The 26,832-nt window shown below is 33.0% G+C and overlaps 1 protein-coding gene across 3 annotated transcripts in view; it reads right to left on the bottom strand.

Annotated features, from left to right (window-relative positions):
* Nucleotides 1–26,832, bottom strand: part of Eys (EGF-like photoreceptor maintenance factor) — a 1,135,848-nt gene that overhangs the window by 277,839 nt on the left and 831,177 nt on the right. For all 3 annotated transcript variants that reach the window (XM_078019814.1, XM_078019816.1, XM_078019815.1), the window contains exons 20-21: nucleotides 18,771–18,935; nucleotides 7,906–8,059 (exon numbers count right to left, since the gene is read on the bottom strand). In XM_078019814.1, the coding sequence (XP_077875940.1) occupies nucleotides 7,906–8,059; nucleotides 18,771–18,935 (319 nt within the window). The remainder of the gene's footprint in view (nucleotides 1–7,905; nucleotides 8,060–18,770; nucleotides 18,936–26,832) is intronic.

Raw genomic sequence — 26,832 nt, 5'->3', positions numbered from 1 at the left:
TTTTCTAAAGAAATATAAAAATTTTATTGCATATTTATTGAGTTCAAAAAATTTGGCTTGGTATCATGGAACCAGGTTTCAATTTAAAAAATCAGTAAATCTTCTGAAAACTCTTAAATTATTCTTAACTATATTTTGTGTTAGGTGAAAAGGGTTCACAGATGTGAAATTGTAAGACAATCTATCTCAATCTCTATGTGCTTTTTTTTCAGTGTATTGATGAAACTGGGGGCAATTTGTTGAGGAAGAAGCTGGCACGGCTTCTTTTAGCTTCATTTAGAAAGTTAGGTGGTTGTCTTTTATTTTTATAAATAGGATGATCTATATATTGAGTTCACTCAGTGAGAGTTATTTTAAAAAAACTTAATTAAGACAAATATATTGTCAAGGATTGAGGCCTAGCACTAAGAATAGGTTTTAAACAATTTTCACAGTAAAATATCTTCCCTGGTAGCCGTTTTAAGGCAGCAATCAAATATCCTCTAACCGTAATAATAGATCCCAATTAGGGAGAGCCATGGGGCCTTCAGAAGTGGGTTGGAAAATACACACAATATAAATCTATATTGTTAAAACACCTCTCCTTCATTTAATGAACAAATAATCCCTTGATGCTTCCTCATGAATCTTAGCTTTCAACATGTTAAATCTCTTAATTTTAACTGTTCTGTGTGGCAAAGTGTTCTCTGAATCTATCATTACTTTTTTTTGCTTCTCTGAATCTATCATTATTTTTCTGCCCAAATTCCTATATATTCAATTTTCCCCAAAGTATTTATTTGCTTCCTATTGCCTTTTTATAGGACTGTCAAAATTATGTCTTAACACAATTGACAACACATTTTAAACTTACACGGAGAAGTGATTTTTAACGATGGAAGTTCTTTTTGCCTTATACTCCGCTACCACCCACGAATAATTCAAACTTTCTCAACAGGCATTTATGATGGTTGCAGAAATCAACCATTGACAATAAGGATAAGAGTATCTAAGCCTTCCTCAGCTAACATTGCTAGTGCTCAAAACTTTTTCCTTTCTATTTTTTATTTATTTTGATTCTCTGGTTTAGAGAAAGCAGATGGGTGATTTCCTGAAGAGCTAAGCATCTTCCCCTTGATCTTTATGTCCTCACACTTAATTCCACAGTTTCCTAAATGAGAAGAGTGTCATCTACACCTTGATGTCTTTACAGATCTTCTTTCATCTGTTGTCCCCTGAATTCCTAATCTTTCTGCAAAAAAAAAAAGAACACCTCAATCTCACTCCATGTTATAGATGAATTTGCCAATTGCTATCTCCTTTTCTCCTTAGTAGATTTTTTTTGCAGTTGTCCTCTGAACCTGAAGGTCAACATGATCTTCATCTTCTGGACTCAATATACCAAATATGAGGAGTCATGTACTTCAGTTTTCACTTTTGTAATTTTGTTAATAACTATTCCATTTTGATGAATGATTTGAAGTTCATTGTACAATAAAGAGGGATAAACATGACTGCATATCAAACAATCATGTGAAATATATTTTTTAAACATCAAACCAGTTTTTGTAGGGTTCCCTGGTGTATTATTTATTCAACAGATATACTATGTAGATTCATATTCACAGATTATGATTTTCTTTTAGAAAACTCCACCTTATTTCTGCATCACTAAGCACAAAACAGATACTTAACATTCTTGTTTTCCAAGATATATGCAAAGTATACAAACACTACATACCAGCAGAGGATATTACTTAATAATCCTGAACAATGCTAAAATCACCAACTTGTACGTACATAGATATACTTCAAAGGTTTTTTAGTTGATTTAATAAAATCAATTTTGGTTTTCAGTAGACCTTTATAATTTAATATAAATAAACTGCATTATAACTTGCTCTCCAGCTGGTATTGAGGTATGTTATAAATGGACATTTTAGGTATGAATAGTGTGGCTATGGACAAAGCACCAAAAGCAACATTCAGATTTATGTATGTATATGCTTATCAAAGTAATAATAACATATTGTCCATATTGAGCTCTAGCTTTCCTACATTTCCTCTAAGAAATACCAGATGGAGGAGTCCATGGAAAAGATACAGAAATTAATATTGAAGTGATGAAGATTGACCTTTTTAAAATGAAAATCTTGCCAAACTTTCCATATTGACATGGCAACATTTTATGAATAAATCTAATATCTTATAGATTTAGCACAGTTCAAAAGTCACCATCTGTTTCAAAAAGTAAAGGCTCTCACTATTACATAGTTTTTTTTGGCTCTAAAACTAAAGGCATGCAATCCATAATTTATAAAATATTAACGATCAGGAATGTGTGAAAAACATTTATATACTTTAGACCACTGGAAACAAAAGTAACATTTTAAGTTACTCTCAAAATTATAGTTGTTAATAGATTATGGGTATTTTTTACTTTTTGCATGAACTTAGGTGGTCCTCTGCTCAATTTCTATGTATATTTACAGGTCAATACCAGCTGGGTAACAAATGGTAATGCAGAGACTGTATGTGGAAAAATGTCAAAGTGCTGGAATCTGATGTTAAGCAGAATTATCTGAGAGGCCTTTGACAAATATGAGCGTTAGAAGAAACTATCGTTTTTCTTATATTTCTATAGATTATTTACTAATGAATATCTTCATTTGACATAATTAAATCAATCCTTGGAATCTTTATTGATTTCCGTTCTTTTGAAGTTTGTAGCCAGTTGTACATTATAATACATTGCTTAATCTGTTTTCTTAAACAATTTCAGGAAAGAGCTAATTAAAATGAATAAAAAGTAATCATTATCGGTATATACATATGCACATAAATGAAGTTTTTATCTCATTGGAATTAAAAGATGGATACAATTAGAATCAGGTCTTTACAAAACTCAACAGTATTTTTTAAGACTAAATATTTAAAAAGTTACCATGACAAAAAATTTTGCAAAGGTATTACTTGATGTACTTTGAGATTTTTGCAAGTGTTAACAAGGGTTTTTGCTGACCTACTATAAGAATCTTTTTCAGCTTCTATCCTGTTGGTCTTAAAGCATGGGTCCCTTTACTCTGATCTGCTAAGGGGCTAATGAGGATGTGTGATTCTGGCAGTTACACAATTCTTGGCCATCATCTCACTTTGACTACCTAAGAACTGTTAACCAAAAGGAATGATGAGAAAATGGAGTATGCCTTCAACAAACCTGGTTAACTTTCCATCTCTTGGTTAATCATTGAGGAAACCTTGTAAGGTGTTGTTGGACAGTAGGTTCTAAGGAAGGTGGAATAGGTTGCATGGCTTCAAAAGTGCAGGTAACACAATAAGTCACATCGAGGAAAGGACACAAGGATTCTTTAAATAAAACATTCTGCATAAAGAGTAAGCTTTTGTATAGAATAGCACTAAAGGTGCTAGAAAAATTTAAACTGCAGAAACTTTAAATATATGTATATAAAAATAAGAAAATTTTTCTGAACTTCCCCAATAGAGAATAACCCTTGTGAAAACCAACAGCTCTCTCTATGTGATCCCTTTCAAAATTCGATGAAATGAAAGACAAACTGTGCATGAGTATGAATTACAATGTATCTGTAAAACTGTGATCTCTGCTCCATTTCATTTAAGAAGAACTTCTATCTTGATACTGAATTGACCTCAATCACTACAAGTGGCTTATTCAAGTTTGTTCTACTTCTGCCTTCTATCTTACAGACATAATGCGAATTTAACAGGAGGAAATATTGGCTAAAAAGAATACAAAAATTGTGGCTAAAAACAAAATTTTAAAAAGCCATATTTTATGGGTTTACCTTAGAGTTTGTTCTACTAATTTTTGAAAACAAATTCTTATCAATCATGTTGTATAATTTTATTTTCAGGAAACTTGTAAATATGGAAGAAACACAGTCAACATTCATATGACTAAAGAGGAGCCTTAATTCACCAGCTTTTCAGACAGAAATCGATCCTGAATTTGAATAGCAAGAGTCTTGACAGTGAGAATCAAGATAACCAGAAAGGGCTATACAGAAAGACCTTTGTTAATTCTAAATTTTTCCCAGTTAATGATGGGGAAATAGAAATGTTTGAGGAGACATTATATTTAACCTGATTTTAAACATTACACAATGGATTCATGTATCAAAATGCTGTATGTTGGGGCTGGGGATGTGGCTCAAGCAGGGCACTGGGTTCGATCCTCAGCACCACATAAAAATAAAATAAAGATGTTGTGTCTGCCAAGAACTAAAAAATAAATATTGAAAATTTCTCTCTCTCTCTTTCTCTTTAAAAAATGCTGTATGTTATCCATTAATATGTATAATTGTTATGTTTTTATTGCCAGTAAAAATAAATTTAATTTTTAAAAAAGAAATAGTGGAGTACATGAGACAGAGAAGATGACAAAAACAGCACAGATAGGGATAAAGCAGAAACATTTATAGATCAAGGGGCAGACACACAAAACCACAGAAGCCCCAGGTTGTGTGTCTTCATTTCTTCCACTCCAGAAGGAATCTTCTCTCATCTGTATTTTAGCTTATTTTTCCAAACTTTTGAGACATTTTATGTTATCATTTTTCTTTATTTTTCTGTGTAATAAGACTTCCACTGAACTGATAATCCTACTCAACAATTAAACATGTTCATTTCTGTTTCATCTTACATTTTTTCCTCCTAATTTCTCATCAACCCCCAATTGCTCCTATATCATTTTTCGCTCCGTCACAATAAAACATGTTCAAAGATTTACCTTAACTTATTGTCTTAATCTTCTCTCATCTAGAGTTTCTCGGTCCCTGGCAAAGAAGTCTTGGGTCATAGAATTGGTGGAGGGTCCAGTGGATTTTTGATAAACTTTCCCATCGTCTTCCAACACACCACTTTTATTATTTGTCTACAACTTTTCGTTAGGTTATTCTGTCAGACTCTTAGTTTTATCTTTCTCTACTGAGTCATTAAATGTTAGCTCTTAGACTGTGTCATGGGCAATTCTTTCTCCTAACTCTATACTCCTATCCATGGCCATGGTTCCAACAATCATTTGTAGACGAGTGACTCACAGATTTAATTTTCTGTCCAGACCTCTCCTCTGAACTCAACATCCATATGTTAAAAATTGAAAACTGCACTTTAATGTTTCGAAGGCATTTTCATCAGTGCACTCAAGCCTGAGCTCTTAATATTTTCTATTAAACCTGCTCTCCTTGCATTGTTTACTATTTCATTGGAAGATAAGTTCTATCCAGTTGCACATCAGAAAATGAATATTCACTTTTTGACATAATTTTTACTACTGGTATTCAATCAGTTACAATTTTTTTCCTACTTATATCTTACATATGTGAGTTTCTTTTTTTCTGACACTAGTATCATTTTTCTTTTTTAGTTTTAAGGATTTATCTCAGGGAAGCTTTACCACTGAGCCATATCCCCAGCCCAGGCCTTTGCTAACTTGCTGAGGCTGGCCTCAAACTTGTGATGCTCCTGCCTCAGTACCCCCCAAGTCACTGGGATTACAGGTGTGTGTCACTGAGCCTGACTGACATTAGTGTATTTCATCCTAGTGACTATGATGTCTTGGATGTGTAAGTGGCCCCTGCAATCATTCCTTAACATAGCTATAATGGTCCATAGAATTTTCCAACTGTTGACCTTTCCAATGTAGACTTCTAGTACTTAGCCATCCTCTTTGCTTGCTTGTTCTATACACACTATCTATGATATCTCTGAGTATGCCATGGTTATTCCTACCAGTCTTCTCACATACTCTTCCCTCTGCCTAGAACACATGCCTCTAGCTTTGTCTGTTTGTTTTTACTAAGTTCACCACTACACAGTTCTCAATGATCATGGGCCAGGCTAATGTGACTTGCTTTTGCATTATATTTCTCTCATTTCCAGCAAAACTAAAAAAAATGTAACTATTCCCTCATTAGTGTCAGAGACTGTCAATCTCTCTCATTAAAGTGGATGCACATAAGAATAAGAAATTTATGTAATTTTGGATTACCATTAAATTCTAGAAGCTTAATATAGTGCTATAGATATAATAGGCACCATTTTGTTAAATGAATAAACAAAATTAAACAGGATTTAAAAAGAGAAGAAATGCAAAGAGAAATGAAAAAATAAGAACTATTGAAAGAATGCTTAGCAGATAATATTTTAAATAATGATGTATAATATAAAATATATAATCTACAATGTAGTCCTAGGGTCAACCTCTCATACCATCATACTACTGTAACCTTGAACTCTTGGAGGATATTGCCTATAGGTAAAAGTACATTTTCATTTTTGGGTAGAGATAACTTCTAGTAAAAGACCACTTTTGTTCCTTTGTTAGCAGATCTCTTCTTTGTTTTTTTCTGCACAATACCCAGTGTTCCAAAGGGCAAAAGTAATTTATAAATAATAACTTAGTCACCTCAGGTTAAAAAAGGATTTAATTGGATAAAATTAATTCAAAGACATGTGAAGTTCTTTGTTTTCAGTTTTACTAGAAAAGTCCTTTCTTTTAATTTTTTTTTTTATTTTTACAGAATGCTTTCCATTTGAAGCTAACTAAGAAGCCGAATGATTTGAGGGCTGCCCAATTAAGTCATTATTACCTAAAAACAAAGAAGGAAATCATTCTTCTAAAAAAGTTTGACCCAAAGTGGAAATAATTTCATAAATAGAATGCACTATTTTTATATAAAATTATGACACTACAAAATGACTTTAGCAATAGATAGTCATCATTTAAATAGTTTTCATTTAAATAGCCTTTTAAATAGTTTTCTGTTATTCACCTTCTCATTTGGCTCTTCATTGTTATCAATAAGCAACACTTAGAAGATAGATGATTGAAATGAGTTAAGTCCATCACTCTGAAAGTTTGTTTTATTAGTACACAACTTGGTTACAAAGGAATATAGCCAATTTACAAATAATAATTTCATTACTTTAGGGAAATTTCATTGCCTTCTTGTTATCACCAATGAATTGTTTAGAACAGACACCCCTGTTTCTTTATCTATTTAGAAATTTACTGAATATCTTCTATCTGTCAAATGCCCTGCTATGAGCACTAAAAATGAGTAAGATGCTATCTGTGCCTATAAGTTTACATTTTTAGATTGGTGTCAATTTTCTTGATGTTATTTTCAGATTGATGTGGTCCCTGAGAAAGTTTATTTGATTTATGCAGCCTGCCTAGGTTAGCCAAGATTCCTGCTCATCAGAGTAAAGTATCCAATTGTGCTCTTACACACAAGCACAGTCAAAAATTGATATTTTTCACCAATATGGATGAACTTTCGAGACCATTATCACTAGATTGCTATACTGATGAAGAATTTTAAGTTCTTGGCTGAAATATGTAAATTTTATTCAGTAATGCCCTTGAAATGTGACCATCATATATAGTCATTTCTCTTTTCTGATATTTCCTAATTCTGAAGCATGAGCTAATTTAAGGAAGGCTTTCTAAAAATTTATATACTCCATCAAGACATTTGCAGTTAATATCCCCCCCACTTCTTCTTTTTTGTACTGTGCAGCTAGTGGCTCCTGTTCATTTTCCGGCAGCTGTACTATTTACTAAATACTTTATTGAACAATTAAAATAGATCTTAATTTCAACTAAACTACTTGATTCTTTATTCTAATATGTTTGCTTATACCATGACATTTACAAATTGATTTGTTTTGTGTAAAATTTGATTACCACCAAATGCTATGAAATTATACCTTAGCTCAATTTTTAGTTTACTTTGCCAACTGAAAAGAGTAGCTTGTAAAAAAAAAAAAATCAGATGTGCTTTTTTTTTTCTTTTTGTATTTGGACAGCTATTACACATAAAAATACTATCTTTAAAATAATGTTATGCCCTAAAATTCAAAGAATTACTGTGGAATACTTACCGTATGGTGATAGGGATGAATTCATTGTTGTTAATGCTATAATTAGCAGAAAGAGTCAAGATATTTTGAGAGCCTCCACATCCATATTTAACTGTGGGTCTTCCTTCCACAAGAAATAAATGAAGGAACTGTTTTCCAAAATTACTTTCAATACCTTTAAGAACAAATAATACATTAAAAACTCAATGTAGATATGTATTTTGATTTTAACAAAATAATTCATTCAACAAACACAATCTTTGTTTTCAAGGAGTAATGACTTATGGAATATTAATAGCGCTATTAGATAATTATTTATTGTATTAAATACTATATTAGACATCCATATTATTTTTTACATTATTTTTGCTGATGATAGTAAGATATTAACAGTATTAACCTGACATTAATTTAACTGTGTTTTCCTGGTAGCTAGATGTTCTTAGTTATTTGGAACCACAATTTCTTCAGATATTAAAATGGGACAAGAGAAACTATTAGAAACTACTGTGATAATTACATATAAGGGTAAATAGAAAAGTGCCTGGAAAATATGGAATATTCAATATCAGATTTATAATAATAATGATTGAATCTAAGGTCTAAGCTATATTTTCTATGGTTTCCCATTTCATATAATTATTTAATTTTGGTTACAAAATAATGTAAATCTCTTATAAAAATTGAAATGAAGAAAAAGGTGGAAAATCCCTTGATCCATCCCAATTTGAGATATTCTTTTCCATCACCTATCTATCCACAAATAAATATTTATATATTCCAACTTTATTTTTAAGTGGTGATTGTGCTTCATTCATGAGTTCATGAATAATTTCATTTATACATATTTCTCTTTTCACTTAAGATAAATTTTAGACATCTGTCTTTATAAGTTCATAGATGTCTTTCCTATACTTTCTTAATTGAAACATAACTCATGCAGAAAATCACACAAATTGTTAGTACATAGCTCAGTGAGTTTTCACAAAGTGAACCTGCTCAATTAAATATCACCCCAATTTAAAAAAGGAGCATTGTCTGCATTGTCAGAAGTCCTGACAATCACTACTCATTTTTCTTTCTTTCACCAACAATAACCTCTGTTCTGATATTGAATATCTATGGTTAGTTTTGTTGATCATTAGTGGAACCATACTGTATATATTTTTACTGTCTAATTTTGCTCAATATTATGTTTGAGAGATAGTAACTATGCTACCCTTTATTTATTTTTCACTGATTCAAAATATTCTAGTAAATTAATATTTACAATTCAGTTCTTTTTACTACTGATGGCCATTTCCCTTCTAGTTTTTGGTTACTCTGAATAATGCTGCTTTGAAAATTCATATGTCTTTTATGTTAAAGGACACACATTTCTGCAGTGTATGTATCCAAGAATTCAATTGCTTTGTCAGAAATTACGAATGATGAACTTGAGTAACTATTTTAACTCCTTTCATTTTCTCAGTATGATTATATTTACTACCTTAAAAAGTGTTCCAGATGATCCATATTCTTATTATTACTATTTGATATGATCATCGGTAGATTTTAACTGTTATGTTTATTATATCTTTGGGTTTTATTTTCCAGATTATTGGTGAAGTTTGACATATCTACTGCCCATTTGATACCCCCTTTTGTGAAATGAGAGTTTGTATTTATTTTTCATATTTCTATTTAGTTGTTTGCTTTTTCTTTATTAGACACAAGCTCTTTATGAACTACATTTACTACAAATATCTTCATATATTCTCTAATTCTATAGATTTTTATGTCAATCCTCTTAAGGGCAAGTTTTGATAAATACAATTTCTTTAATTTTAGTGTGAGTCAATTTGTGAATTATTTCCTTTATGGTTATGAGTAGTGCTTTTTAAGTCATCTTTAAAATGTCTTTCCTGTGGGGGTAGGAAAGATGGTGAAATGAGATGGACATCATGACCCTAGGTACATGTACGACTGCACATATGGTGCGACTCTACATGTACACAACCAAAGAAATGTAAATTGGTGCTGCAATTGTGTACAATGAATCAACACGCATTCTGCTGTCATATATACTCATTAAAATAAATAAATTTAAAAAATCTTTGCTTACTCCAACTATAAATTTATTCTCTATGTTATTTTCTGTAGATTTTACTTAAGATCTACACTCTACCTAGGACTGATTTTCTATGAATGTGAAGTATTCAGATGTGGTTGGCAGAGTAAGCCCAAGACAGCCACATCCTAATTTCTGGAACGTGAGTGTTAATTTACAGTGAAAGAGAAATTTTTGTAGATCTGATTAAATTAAGGGACTTGAGATGGGAAGATCATACTGGATTATCTGTGAATAGGCCCTAATTGTAGTCGCTTGTGTCCTTACACAAGAGAAGCACAGAATGATTTGTAGGCAGTTGAAGAGAAGGCTGTCACTACAGAAGTAATGCAGGACAAACCACAGAGTTAGCTGCCATCAGCAGCTAGGAAAGGCAGAGAATGGTTTTTCCTGGAGGTCTCCAGAGGGAACAAGTCTTGCTGACAACTTGAGTTTAGTCCCAGGAGATGAATTTAGAACCACTGATCTCCAGAACTTAGAGTAAATTTTTTGTTTTAAGCCACTAAATCATTTGTAATTTACTGTGTCGCAATAAGATACAAATGCATTTCATTATGACAATGTGTAAAAACACAGTTTGATTAATTTCAATTCTGAATATTGCCCCTATCCTCCTGTCCTTCCTTATTTCATTCAAAATTATGGTCTCCAGTTCCATCTATTTTCCTGCAAATGACATAATTTTATTCCTTTTTATAGCTGACTAAAACTTCATGTTATGTACAGACCACATTTTATTTATCTGTTCATCTGTTGATGGATACCTAGGCTGATTTCATAACATGGGTGTAAACAGGGGTATGTATATATCTCTAAATTATGCTGAGTTTAATTCTTTTGGATAAATACAAAGCAGTGGTATATCTGGATCATAAGTTAGTTCTAGCTTCAGCTTTTTGAGGAAACTCCATGCTGATTTCCATAATGACTACAATAATTTGCATTCCCACCAACAGTGTGAGAGTTCCTTTCCCCCATTATCCTCATTACCCCTTTATTGTTTTTGTTTTTTTTTTTTTGTATTCTTGATGATTGCCATTCTAACTGGAATGGGATGGAATTGGATGGAATTTTAGTGTAGTTTTGATTTGCATTTCCTTGATGGCTGAATATGTTGAATTAAAAAAAATTGATAAATTCAAGAAAGAGAAGCATATTTCCCACGAGTGTTCTAGCAATAGAACTGGAGAGAACCAAGAATATGAATTCAGTAATAGAATCGCACAAAGCAAAACAGAATAATACAAACTGATTACATCAATATGGTAGAAGTCAGGAAAAAATGAATTAAATATCAACATTAAAGATTTTATAATAATTAGGAATAACAAAAGTCATAATGAACATGCCTGAAAATCACTGTTGTGAGATTCTCCCAAAAGTCCTATTTTAGAGCCCATGTGACTGAGGCAGGTTTTTAATCAGACTTTTGGGGACTCCAGATGTACAAAGCCCCAAATTAGCCCAGTGCCCAGCAGAAGACAAAGCAACTCCACCTTTTCCTCAGAGATCCGTTAGGAGTTTCGTTTTGCTTTCTACTCTAGCATTTTTCATATTTATTTTTCTCATGAATTCCTATTCAATTTCTTATGCTGCTTTTCTTTGAATTTGAGAAAGAAATTCTTTGATTAAGAATTTCCAGCGTTAATTTTGATTCTTCTTTTTACTGGGGTTGGGTGGGGGCAACCAAAGCACATTTAGAAACAGGAAACTACACCAGACTCTTGTGTTTTCTTTCCTTGGCTCCATAAAAGGTCTTATCATAGGATGACAACAGGTTGTTCTTCCCCGAAATGTTGACTTATTCTCCATTTGTACCCTTCTGAGAATGGGAAGGGTGTCATGAACTGAGGGGCAGTCTATTATCCTGCTCCCTTCCACCACTTTTACTCACAAGATTTTTATAACATAATATTTTTTTTTATAAATTCCTTTACATTGCCATTTCAGCCTCCTATTTTTGAGAAAAGACTTAAAAATATGCTACAGAGTAGGGTAGAACAGAGCTGAACATTTAGGTCAAGCTGTTGTGCCATATGCACAAGGTTTGTTTTTCAAAACTTTCAAAATTGAATTTTAAAGACTAATTGTACACATTCAGCAAGATGTATTATCATGCAGGAATGAGTTATTTTTAAAAGACACTCAGTAGAAAATAAGGCTGTTTTTATAAAGGTAATGGGAATGAAAATGGAAATAAGCAAGGTTAGTTCTCTCAATAGTCTTGCTATATATTAACAGTTTTTGACTCATCGTATTGACTTATTCTATTAATAAGCAATTTCTTACTTTACATAATAGTACTTTTAAAGGTATTCAGAGTGTTTTGCAGATAACATGTGATGCTAAATGGGGAAATGGAGGACTTGAGGCTACTGATATATTTACATGATTCAACATCAAATTAATCACTTCAGGGAATATAGGCCATATCATTTGATTGATCAGATTTTTCACCCTCAAGTCAATTGACTTTGTATTATGTAAGCTTAGATTCTGTAATTAGAGAAATGCTATACATAAATATTCAAGAGAAACTCTGTTTTTCACAAATAGTATTGAAGACATGATTTCAAACATAATTATAATGAAAATTATTTATTGCATCAAGAGCAATTCTAGGCCTATTCTATCTAGGTTTGTAAATACTCTCTAAGATATTCATGCAATGTTGTAATCACCTAAAAACACATTTCTCAGAAATGCAGAGAGAAACAAAAGACAGAGAGGTTCACAGGAAATATGTGAGATTGCTCCTGGCCTAACAGGAAATACTGTTTTACAGTAAACTTGTCAGAATAAATAAGAGTGCATTTTAAAATAACAAAGAGTACAGTGTAGTAATGTATGAACTACTAACACAGTCATTTATTATCATTATCAAGTATTATGTACTGTTCATAGTGTACCCAGCAGTATGTGCTATACTTTAAATGACCAGCAGTACAGAAGGCTTTTTACACCAGCATCACCACAAATGTGAATAATGTATTGCACCATGATGTTATGATGGCTACAATGTCACTATTTTTCAGTTCTAGTATGATCTTGTGGGATCTGAGTTATAGATGCAGTTTGACATTGACTGAAACATTGTTATGCAGTGTAGGACTGCATCTGGCAAATCTTAAAAGCAGTTCTCTTTCTCCATGATATTCCCATTTGTGCTACCTTTGGATGGGACTTGAAAGCTCTAGAACAGCTCATTATGAAGCCCCTTAAAGAAAGCCATTCTGCTGTTTCACTAAAAGATACTTGATGATCCATTAGAGTAAAAGTGTGAACCTATCCTTTTATGGAAATAGTTCTTCACACTCTTAGATTCTGTAGTATTTTTTTCAATAAATAATTTATGTATGATTTTTTTCTGAATTTTATTCATATAGTATTTTGAAACTTTATAAAATCAATAATTCTCAAATTTTACTTTTCTTAATAAAACTACCATGTCTGTAATTTGATCACAAAAATGCTATATAGAACAAGAAATAGTAATTATTTCTCTCAAAACAATTAACCCCAGTTGCTAGTTGCATAGCCTTTTAGAAAGATGATCCTAATAAGTTTGAGTCTAAAGTTTATACATAAATAGATTTGAATTAAAATAAATTTAAGTTTGAATTAAATAAAATTTAGTATCATTCCTAAAGAATTAATAATGATGAGTGCAAATAATAGATTCACTCTTTCTTGGCTCACCCTAAAGAGTTTCTATGCAGTAGGAATCCCAGTAGCAACTATAGCCACAGCTCATGGTTTGAAGGCATCTTCCAGTCACAATGGTGATCCAGGCAATAACTGGTGTCACAGTGAGCTAATCAGTAGTGTAAAGATGGCAGGCAGAGAAGATCTGGGGAAACTGAGGGATCATGGCAGCAGACTGACATGTTTAATTAGCTTTTGGACACATGTTTATTACATGTGATTGGAGACTAACTTCTGGACCATTGTCTTAAACTTATTAAAAGCCTATTTTATTTTTTTCTAGCCTGTTAATTGCATTTAACCAGTAAAATAATCAGTAATACAAGGCTCTTAAAGGAAATGAATTGTCTTTATTTGAATGAAATGATAAAAATGAAAACTCAAAATTGAAACTGTCTATCACATCTAATTACAGGATGTTTTTAATAGTCTATTCCTTCCCAGAGTGACTATGGCTGTCCATTAGATATAATTATGGGTACCTCAGTCAAAAGTTTTTTTTTATCCTAGGCCCCTAATTCCTTATGCTTTTTCCTTAGCCAAGTTTTTAGGAGTTGAGGTGAAGCATTATCTGAACAAGCAAGGTATCTAGCACATACTTCATGTTTGCTGTGTACTAGGTACTTTTTAAAGCAGGTTAAGTAGTTAACTCTTTCAATCATTGCAATGGCTTTTTATGTCTTAGATATGTATTATCATTATTCCTCTTTGAAGACATGGAGACACAGGGAACTTGATCAAAGAGCTAGGTAGTCCAATTCTTGAGTAATTTTCTTAATTGCTAGATTATACTATTCTCTTAATAGGCACAGCAGGATTTCGGTCCTCCACTGGGATCATCTGTTCTTTGTTATTGCTGTTGCTTATTTATTTGTTTTTGTCCCTCACCTCCTTCCACCAGAATCAAGCTGGTTGGTTCACTTCCCTGGTGGTTATATCAGAGGCAAAGCTGTACCTTGCATTGGCATTTATTTGATTCATTTCAATCAGGAGTAGAATTGAATTATTCTATTTCCAGAGAAGTTTGATGAATCATATCCTTTTAGGTCCAGGGTTGAAAAACTATGACCTATGGAACAAACTCTGCCACTGTCTGGTTTTGTAAATAAATTTTAATGGTAATCCAATTACACTTAATCATTTATATATTATCTATGATCACTTTCATGCTATAGTGGCAAAAGTTCAACACTTGGGATAGGGAGAACTATCCCAACTGCAAAAATACTTACTTTTTGTTACAAAAAAAATATTACCAAACCTATTTCTGTTCCTGATTGTTTGAGTAGATATAGGAAAAAAATATATATTTGATTCAAGTTGACTTTTGACTAAACCAGTGAATTCTGTATTGCTTATTCATATTTGTCAGAGTAAGAATGTATCACAATGTCCAATGGGACAATTTCCCAAAGATTCAATACATACTTAGTTTTCACATCCATCAAGGTTGAATAAATCACAAATGGAACTTAAAGTACTATTCCAATCAAGCCCTTTTACTCTATGCAAGGTATTGGTTGAGGTGCTGAGGAGATCAGGTGGAAGAGAGAGCTCTTCCATAGTTCCAGATGAGAAAGTGTCCCCTATTTAGTGAGGAGATGTTAAACACAGAGAGTGATGAATCTTTCTACTTTGCCTCAGTTCTTAATTTATACTTCGATTATAAGACCTATCATCATTGACTTTCCTTGGAATTATGTGTATAGTATCTCTCCACTAAATGTTGACAAACTAGAGATGCAGACCATCTCTTATTCAACTTTGTATCTCACAGAATGTTATGCACTTCCAGGCACCAAAAATTTGTTGAACTTGACGTTTCTGTCATAAAAAGAGATAAAAAAATGAAAGGCAGTTTCTAAGCACCTATGAACAATGATGCATGAATTCATCTATGTATGCTTTCAAACCCACTCCCGCCTATGTGCATCAGATGTTAGCTCTATTGGGAGCTATTAAGAAGGGAGGGACAAAGTCAGTCAAAGAATTATGAGGTACACACTGTATAATCGATTAAAACAGTAGAACAATCTTTTTCTTTTCTATAAGAAAAGAAGATGTTTTGCACTACAATGTCAGAAAGTGCTGTGGGATTTCATTGGCCTTGCCATAACATCATTACAAAGCATAATAAGTATCTAACGAAGATACTGTGCATTCTTCTGCTAATCACTTTATTGTGAAAGGCAGGTGTTATGACTCTTTGTTTTCTCCAGCAGTATCAGAAGTCACTTTTTAAAATTCTCCCTTAAAAAGAAGGCCATTCTAATCTCACTTGTGTGTCAATTCCTCCCTGGAATAAATATCAAAGACAGGTCCTTCTTTTGCCTTCAACTTTAAGTATACATAGTAGGTAATAAAGAGATGAATTCTAAATCCTGCCCTCCCAGTGGAGTTGCTCTTGTAATTTGCCTCCTGGGACTTGGTCAGATGTCTGCTCCCAATTCTGAAAGATCATATACTTCCACAGGGCATGCTTATGTCTTTTCAAAGAAGCAGCATAGAATGGATCCAACTGCTTAGTAACATATCCCGTGACGAAACCTCCTGATTGATACTGCTTGCCGGATAGAGCTCATTTTCTGAAAGTGCACCTAAAGAATTTTGTGTGGTCTCATCCTTTCTCCCATGACCTATTAGTAGCTCCTTTGACTGGGTTCCAGAATTCTGAATTGGTTCAGTGGCAGAATGAAAAAGCCTTCTTTTCATCTTGACTGCTGCTCTCAGAGCTGTCGCTCTCCCACAGAGGGTTCTTTTTCAAACCATCCTTTCTGAGGATTTTTACTGTAACTCCGTAAGGATTCAAGTTTTATCTTCCTTTTGTTCCTTTTCAACATCAATTAGTTGGTGAGACAAACTGAAACAAGATAAATGTTCAGTTTTGAACTAGGAATACAATTCAAAGCTGACATTGGCTTATCAGGCTGGTAATTCTCCTTTTTTTTCCCTTAAATATTTGATGACATAAAATACAAATGTTCAATAAATGCTTGTGACATGAAATTGGGTTGAACTGAAATCCTGGGGGTGGGGGTGGGGGAAGGTAAAACAAACAGAAAAAAAAATGAAAAAACAAAACAACCAAAACAAAAATCAAATCCCCAAATCTAAAGTGAAACATCTGTTTTAATTTCCTCACTACTTTTAATTGTTCCTGCACATAATATACTGATTTTAAAAGAAAGAAAATTGGTCCTTATGTCAAATGATGAGACACCTTTTAAACTACGGGTATCTAAATGAGTCACAAAAACCTCTGTGTTCATATGTTGTTTTATGAAGCTGACAAATTCCAAGAGAAGAGAAAGTGGCAACTCCAGGAAATGTTCTGCTAGGGCATTCCCCACAGCACAGGATTAAATTGCCCCCTCACCAATGAAGGAAAAGTATGCATTACAGACAAAAATATTTTCTCCATTCACAGGCTAGGAAACTCCTTTGAGTAAACAGCTTTGTTGTATTCACTGCTGTAACTACAACAATTATTTTAGACATGTATAGAAATTGATGATTATTACAGTGACACAGTTATTACGGATAATTTCTAGTTAGATTGTTTTTCTGTCAATGGATAAGAGGCAAAAATAATACTCTAGTAGTAATATTGGCTTGAGCTTCATTGGATTTAAATTAAGGTACCAACTTGAACAGAGGGCAAATATGCTTAGCATGTGTTTCTGTGGCCTTCTGACAGAGACCATTGAGTGGGCAGCATGGACGTGATCTGGGAACATGGAGGGGCCAAGAGCAGAATTCCCAGAGGCTGGGTGCTGCTTCAACTATGACCTATTTTTACTTGGTAAAAACAAAACATATTTATCCCAAGGAAACTCTTCCCAATTCTATCTAACTTTTAAAACTGAAAGGCAGGAAATCACTTTGCTTATGGCTTTAAATTATTGTGTTTTTTGTCTTTTGTTCCTTGTTTTGTTTTGCTGCTCCTGCAATGGACTATTACCTCTGAATTTCATGGTCATCTACCAGCACTTAGATTTCATACAGAAAAACAATTTTTCCTAGTTTCTTTTCTTCTTCTTTCTCTCTTTTCACATAAATAAATCGGACATTCTAAAGCCATCATTTAAGGGCAGGCGCTTCTCTTTCTGGGGAATGAATAATGCTGGCCTAGTTATGACAAGTCAGTTTCTTTCTAAAATATAATATAAATTCTCAGTTTTAATTCAATGTTCAAAACTTACAAATGTGCCATTTTTTTTTCCTGAAAGCCTTCTTTTAGGCATTTTGTTCATATTTCAATAATTAAAAAGGCCTGAATTTTGTTAAGAAAGCAGAATGATGAATCAACTTTGCAAAAGAGTTCAAAGTAGAGGAGCAAATTATGTGGGAAAGAATGGTTGTCTTGCAGTGGATGACCTATTAAAGTATGGGAGAAATTACACCTTCTCTATGGGGAATGGTTAAAACTACCCTGCATTCATTTCAAAAGAGATAAAACAATCATCATACTTTGAATACTACAGGTTAATAAGGCTTATGATGTTCACTCAGAGAAGAAAGACACTCATAACTTCTTGTTTTAGCAATCACTGTGAACATATTGCATGATAATACACAGAACCCTGGATACAAATCTATATCAATAAATAAATATTGTTAATACTATTATTTATTTTCAAGTCATCTTAAACCAAGAAAATAGATGTTGCTAAAAGGGTAATACGAATTTTCCCAATTGTCAAATGGTTCTGCCTATTTCCAAGTTACTAAGTATTGAATGCAATTTATATTTAGTGATTCATACCATAAAAATATGCTGTGAAACATTTTCAGCATTTATGTTTTACTGTTCTAGCCATATGCCATCAAATTCATATGCTTGCTCTATTCTTTCTTGTCAGTTCAGAACCTGTTTTTAAGTCATGTTCCATTGAGTGACTCATAATTAAAGACATTTGTAAAAAACAGCAAAGAACTAAGATTTCTTTTTGATAATGTTTCATGCATTAAGTTGGAATAGTTTTTCTATAATATTTAAGTAAATGATTTAATAGGTTAACATCTGAGAAAGAAGCAAGAAACATAGGGAGGTCAAACATTTAATACTTACTGTACAGAATAGTTCCATTTAAAGTATTTGTTTTTATAGTCAAGTAGATGGTGACAATTCTGCTGTGTTCTTTCTCTGGGATAAACTTTGACTCATCCAGGGTTGTAAAAAAAGGCAGTTCTAAATAGGAATTTTCATTGAAATATGGAAAAAATAAACTTGCATCTGAAAATAAGGAGAGCACAATAACCAAATACTGTTAATACTACTATTTATTTTCAAGTCATCTTAAACCAAGATAATAGATATTTTCATAACATTCTATTGCTACTTATTTACATAAGAACCTAGTAATTATAGTCAGCATTCATTCAAAAAGGTAGCACTGATATATTTATTTGTTTATTTTTAAAGGAGTGTTCTTTTTTTAAAAATACATTTATTCACTCATTTAATTTTTTATGTGGTGCTGAGGATGGAACCCAGGGTCTCGTGCATGCAAGATGAGCACTCTACCACTGAGCCACAACCCCAGCACTGATATATTTAAATATTAAGTACAACTTTAAGAAATTTAGCTATAGGCATATTATAGTTCTGTAGTTATTATCTCAAATAATTAACTACCAGTCAAGAGGAAGATTCAGTGTAAGAATTTGATATTTCTGAGTGAGTTTTAAAGTCAACAAAAACTCCAAAGTTACATAAAATATGTATATATTTGCATTTGTGAAATCATAGTTCTCATCTGATTCTTAAAATATTCTGTGACACAATGGTATACATGTTTGCCAAAACATTAAGTTATACAATTAAATTCAATGTTCTTATTTGATACAGACATATCTCAGAAAAAAGGAACAAATCTGTGAAACATAAATATTATAAAACTGCCATATCATTAATATTTAGTGTTAATATCCATTAATATTTATTCTTTGCAATAATTCTTAGATATTTTATAACTGGTATTCCTATAATGTGGAATATTTGCTTTAGAATTATTCTTCTAGAATTATTAATATTTTAAGTAAATAATCTCACAAAATATTGAAGCATATAAAATTTGAAAAATACTTATTTTATTGTTACACATTTACAATTATATCTAAATATAATTGGTACATTGAACAAATATACATGGAAATTTTGGAAATGCAATATTTTATTTTTAGTTTTTTTTTCAAAACGGGGGAACATTTTTCTGCCACTGGATGAAAATTTGGCACTCCCTCCAAGTCCTACCTTCTCTCTAAGTCATACAGCGAATCAGAAACTAACCCAGAATAAGAAATGTATTATCACTTAAATTTTCCTCTAGAGATAGGACTTTTGCCATCCTCCTCCACCAGCCAAGGATGTAGGTGACCTGACACCAGCTGTCTGCCTTGAGGACAGGAGAAAACTGGTTTCTGTTCTTCTTTTATCCTTACCCCTCACCTTCAGGCTAGCTGACTTTGCTAACCCTTCCAGTTTAGCATGTTGAGACAGAGAGGTAAAGTGAAGAGAGGTGAAGTACACAGTAAAGGACAGCTGTTACTGCTAGCAGTTGATACCCTTGTAAATAGGGTCTTTGCTCTCTAGGAATGGCAGGTGTTTCAAACTAATTGCTTACTTAATGGAGGTGGCACCAGATAACATACAGGATGCTCAATTAAAATTGAATTTCAGATAAACAGTAAATATTTTTTTTTGTAATATATTTGTTCCAAATATTGCATGGAATATACTTAAACTTTTTTTTTTTAAATTTAAATGTAACCAGTTGCCTTATCTTTTCAGTTGTATTGAATCGGACAGGCTTATGATTCAAGAGCATATGTGTATAATCTTCAGAAGCTGTGCAGTTATCAAGTACAGCTCCTAGGACCTAGAGTTGTAGGATTCTGCTTTTGGTTGGACATTTCTACCTTGGTCTTGCTCTGATTTTTTTAAGGTTATGTACATAATTGCTATTGACAATTCTTTGCCTGTGTTAGTGAAAAAGTTGCGCTCACACCTAGTTATGGTTGGGATGTGAGGTGTCCCCCAAAAGCTTACAAGTGAGACAATGTGGGGAGGTTCAGAGGAGAAATGATAGGATTGTGAGAATCAACCCAGTCAGTAAATTAATCCTCTGATTGGGATTAACTGAGTGGTGATTGAAGAGGTAGGGTGTGGCTGGAGGAGGTGGTTCTTTGGAGGCGTGGCTTTGGTGTATTTATTTGTGTCCAGTGAGTGGAGTCTCTTCCTCTGTTTTCCAGATCACCCTGATGTGAGTCACTTCCCTCTGCCACACTCTCTCCCCACGGTGTTTAGCCTCACCTCCAGCCCTGAGGAATGGAGCTGGCCTTCTGTGGACTAAGATCTCTGAAACCATGAGCCTTCAAATAAACTTTTCCTACTTTAAAATTGTTCTGGTCTGATCCATTAGTCACAGCAGCAGAAAAGCTGACTAAACCACATCTTAAATAGGCAAGGATGACTATTTTTTTCCAAGGCAGTTTCAAAAGGAGAGATAGAGGTCTGAGATGAATTTGAAATAAAGGGTGAAAGAATTTTTAATGGCTGGAGCAAGAGGGGGAATACAGGCCATGTGTGTTTGCTAGTGGACTTTGTAGTACAACTTGGAGCATGGGGTCCCTGGAATTTAGGCTCAGGACTACCCCGCAGTTGAAATTTACCAACGCTTTCTTTTTAAAGTTTACATTTCAAAGTGATGCCCCCCAGGTCTTCAGAAAGATATTTCTGGTTTGGAAAACTGGCTAGAGGTTTTTGATTTGCATATCAAAAGGGGCACAGAGAAAGCATTTACAATTGAAAGTTTCCTAAAGTACAACCTCTAAGAAGGGGAAGGTTGGTCAGGAATCTGGAGTCAGGAAGAAGCCTGTTTAAACTTGGTCTAACCTAGAGGAGGGTTTAAAGCCATCTTGGCCCATTATTAGAAGAATCATTTGGGCTGAATATAAAATGTCTCTACTTCAACTACATTTCCTGAGGGGTATTCCAGCCTGTGATAAAAATTTCTACATTCCCTGCCATCCCTGCCCTCCCTGTATGTACATCAATATTTATTTATCTATTTATCTTGTTTTATTAATTTTTGTTTATTTATATATGACATTGGAATGCATTACAATTCTTATTACACATATAGAGCACAATGTTTTATATCCCTGGTTGTATACAAAGTATATTCACGCCAACTCTAGATAAGGCAGAGGGGTAGGAGGGGAAGGGAGGGGGTGAGGGGAGTATTGGGTTAAAAATGATGGTGGAATGTGATGGACATTATTATCCAAAGTACATGTATAAAGACACGAATTGTACAGCCATATTTGATTCTCAAACATTCTCTAATTCTTATTTTCTCTCCCTCTCTCCCTTTCTCTCTTCATATATATATATATATATATATATATATATATATATATATATATATCTCAGACACACACACACCCACACCCACACCCACACCCACACACACAGAGTTTTAACTTATCAGGTATAAACGTATTCCCTATCAGCACAGGATCTAATTTTCCAAGTGGTACAGTTGTAGCTACCCCAGACACACTGTCACATGTGGTCTGTGGAAGAGGGTCAGGAGAGATGTTCAAAAGTTAGCTTTCTACAAAATTGTTTTCCACAAAATCATGTCTCTAAATGTCCTCTCTCCTTTCTGAATACTGACCCTTTTGATAGCAATAATATATCCCAGTTAAATTTTGTTTTTAAATATGATATTTTATTTGCAGCATAATTTTCTGATGTGTGAAATAAACTTTACTTTTTAGCACTCCGTTTATGTCTACAAGTTGTGAAATTAATTTTGAGAGTCAGATACAAATAATTTAATCCATCTATTTAAACAAATTCTAAGTTATATAGTAACACACATTTTACTATTTCTTAGCCTTCTATACACAATTTTAAACTCCTGGAATTTTCCTACCTACATTTTCCTTTACATTTCTTAAAATGTTCTGGATTTTATTGTATGATTTTTCCCCAAAGATTATTAAAGCCTCGTTAGCAAATCTTTAATTAGTGCTCATATGCTTAGGAGTTTCTATAATACTAAACATTTCCTTTTATTAAAACGTTCTCTTTCTCACCTTTCATGACACTTGGCTGTCTTCTTGCCTGCCCAATAACTGTTTTGCAAACCAGTTCTTCAGTCTTGCCATAATGCACATATTTTCCAAGGCAGTGTCCTGGGTCAGCTAATCTCTGTCTTTTCTAAAAACTCATCCTCCTCCAGTTTCTTACTCACAGTGCTTACTAGTCCAAGTTTGGAAACTCAGCATCATTATCCACCCATCTAGTTGCTGGTTCCTGACACCTCTTCCTTAGATCAAATCTTGCAACTTTCCTTCTGCTACCACTATTCTTGTTTGAGTTATCATTACATTTCAACTCAAGAAGTATACCAGCTTCTTCCCACCCAGTCTCTCTTCCCATTGTTTCTATGAGCTGTTATTGCAGTCACATCAATTTTATCTAGTTGTAATCATCTAAGACCTTTGGTCAGAACCTTCAGTGGTGCAAGATAAATTATCAAGTAATCCAAGTCTTCCATGCTTTTATTTTCAGTGCTTCCACACATTATACATCTACTGGTGTGGTTGAACCGCACTTTCTTCTCTTGTTCTGCTTGTGTTCATTCTCACTGTTCTGTCTGAAATGTCCTTTAAGTCCTAGGTATAGATATTCTCTCTTGATTGAAGACTTGAATAAATCCCCAGATTGGAACTTCCTTTAGCATGGTATCTACAACTCTTCTAGTCTATTTGTTGTTTTCTATCTTATGTTACAATCATTGATTTAAAATTTGAATCAAATCGACCATATAGTGAGCTAGTTATTTTGGGTGAGGGAGGTAAATTGACTTAAATGAGTACAAATGAAATGAGTTCTAAATAAATGAGTTCTAAGAAGACATTTGAGAAATATGAGGTAAGGAGGCGAGTTTGCTCTTGTCTGTCCAGAAAAGTCCATGGCACAGTTGAAATTTCACCAGATGGAGCAGAATGTTTGGCAGAAGCTGGACTGCACATGCACCACTTTTTAATGTAATTATAAGTAGAAAAACCATATGCCAATCAAGTTAAAATGCAATATGGCTAGCTCTACTCTGAAGGAAATTTGGATGAAAAAATTGGATAGCATTATGGCAGAGGAAAATATTTAAGATTACAAAGAGGTGAACTTGAGTTTTCAATAAATATGATCCTTAACATATAACTTGGCAATTATTTGGATGTTGCATATGTGTTGATTCTACCACAGATATGGTTTTACACACTGTTTCTACTTTTTAGACTTGTCCTATTGAGAGTCACTTATGTTTTCATTCATTCAACAAATATTTATTCCCAAAGGTTATTAAAGCCTTGTTAGCAAATCTTTAATTAGTGCTCATATGCTTAGGAGTTTCTGTAACACTAAATATTCCCTTTTATTAAAATGTTCTCTTTCTCGCCTTTCATGACACTTGGCTGTCTTGAACAACACATATTAGTTGAGCAACTATTCCGTGCCTGATACTGGCTAAGGAATACAATGATGAGCAGAACAGACAAAACCGTCAATTCCATGGAGCTTAGGGTCTAGTCTTATGGAAGGAAACTCCATGTTAAGATTTTGCTAGAGTTTTTTCTTGTGGTGGGGCATTTTTTTTCCCCTAGAGTCCTGAGCAAATGTTCCATCTGATTCCTTTGACCATTTTCCCTGACTTTTACTTTTATTAGGAACATTGAACCTAATGTGAGATGTAGAACTAGATAAAAGAGAGAGTTCACAAAACCTATCTCATCCTCCCCATTACTAAACATTCATTCATCATCTTTGTCTCCCCCTATGGCATAAACCAGTTTTTCACTTCACAAGATATATTGTTATATAAATATAGTTAAATCATTATTTTTGTGTTTTTTTCTAATATAAGTTTTAATTTTTAATTACCACATAACAATTGTACATATTTATGGGGACTAGCATGATATTACAATAAATGTATATCATGTGTAATGATCAAATCAGCATAATTATCATATGATCACCTGAGACATTGATTGTTTCTATGTCTTAGAACATTCAAAATCCTCTCTTAGGATAGGAAAGGTAGCAGAATACAACAGTTACTAATAGGGCATTATGTAAAAATGTGGATGTGTAACCGATGTGATTCTGCAATCTGTATTTGGGGTAAAAATGGGAGTTCATAACCCACTTGATTCTAATGTATGAAATATGATATGTCAAGAGCTTTGTAATGTTTTGAACAACCAATAAAAAAAATTAAAAAAAACAAAAAACAAAATCCTCTCTTAGAGCTATTTTGAAATGTGCAATAGATTATTGTTAACTATAGTTGCCCTACTGTGCAAAGAAAACTAGCACTTATTCCTCTTGTTCATCTGTATTATCCACTTTTCTCTACTTTTGGTGCTTCTCCCTTCCCATTCTTTTGGAAGAGAAATAGCCCTCACACATGGGTTCATATATTAATTAAATTATTTGTTTCAGCTCTAGGTTTTACTTATTCTGAGAAGTAGTGAACTTCCCAACCACAATACAAAATGTAATGTAAATCAATTTGCTAAAGGGTGGCCTCTATACTGCTTTGCCACAGAGCATCTATTGTAGAATTCAGTTGCACCTGCCTACTTTCCTGCTCACATACTTCTTGAACCTTTTTTTCAGAGCTGACAGGTTTTCTGAAAATTATAACAGGAAACAACAATTATGCACAATAAACATTTGCTATTGAATTGCTTTCTAACCATATTAATTTTCATTATCCTCATGTTTAGTGGATATGTTGAAAAACAGAACTGCCCTGAATATGGAAAACAAGACTAATTGGGGTTAGGTGAAGTGTTTTCCTGCTGCTTCCAAAGCCTCTTCAGGCAATGTTATTTGAATACACTCCAAGTTTATTTCTCTTCCAATTATAAATTTTAAAAAAACATGTATTAAACATCTCACAAAATGTTATATAGTATTTAGTCACTTCTGATTACAAAAGAGACATATAAAGTATACTCTAATGTTTAAACATCTTAAAAGATCATGTAGGCGATCAAATCGATTGGCTAACTTTTAAATGGTTAACAGAATAAATTCAGTTCTGAGTCATGAGAATATCCAATAAATTAACCCAAAAGGAAGACCTTTTAAATGGCAAAGTGATCAAAATAAGACTCTAAAATTTCAAAGGAAGAAATAAAATCACAGATGTGAGTTTAAGTAATTTATGTTGAAAAACATGAATAAGTTTAATATTTTCACCTAATGTGCTTCTGTAGTATGAATCAGAACCATTGTCAGTTAATAACAATGATTTGCTGAAGTTTTATCCAGGACAACATTGCAGAGTGCTTTATGAAGAAGAAAACACAGAAGAGATTAATACCTTTACCCCGAGCACAATGAAGCTGAGCAACATAAATGTTATTCATTCTGAATAGAAGTGGACTCCTTTGTCTACAGCATGAGTTATAATTCCCTTAGCCTCGTGTAAGGGCTTCTTATGATCTAAACTCAGAAACTGACATACTAACATACAAATCAAGTTGCAAATGCAATTGTTCACAAATTATTCACACAGAAGTCAATTGTGTTTCTTAGTACCAGAAGAAACATAATATTGTTTGCTATTCCCCTTTATAATGCAGATAGATCTGTTTTGTTCAAAAGAAAGTTAAAAACTAGTAATACTGAAATGTTTGTTTTTTTTCTTACTTTGCTCAGAAACATCACATGAATTCCATGACAATGTTCATAAAAAAGAGATGACTAATATAATGCATTTATTAATAAATATTTTTAGTTTAAGAATCTGACATTGCTTCATTTTTGTTTCTAATATTAAATTCTATGATTCAATGAACATCACCAGTTTATAAGTCTAACCATCTCTTTACCTGAAGCATTCATTATTAAAAAGTAATAAACCTAACATGATATTCAAAGACACAAAATTACAATTATCTATATTATTTTAATATTGGATAATTAAGTGCCAAAGCACATGCCATAACTTAAACACTATACATATTGATTATGATAATAAATTATAATAATAATTTACCACTTAATTATTAAAATATAATTATTAGCAACTGTAAATACATTA

Source organism: Ictidomys tridecemlineatus, chromosome 8 (assembly GCF_052094955.1).
Source record: "Ictidomys tridecemlineatus isolate mIctTri1 chromosome 8, mIctTri1.hap1, whole genome shotgun sequence".
Taxonomy (NCBI): domain Eukaryota; kingdom Metazoa; phylum Chordata; class Mammalia; order Rodentia; family Sciuridae; genus Ictidomys; species Ictidomys tridecemlineatus.
Note: the sequence above shows the minus strand (reverse complement) of the source record. Positions and strands in the feature narration are given on the sequence as shown.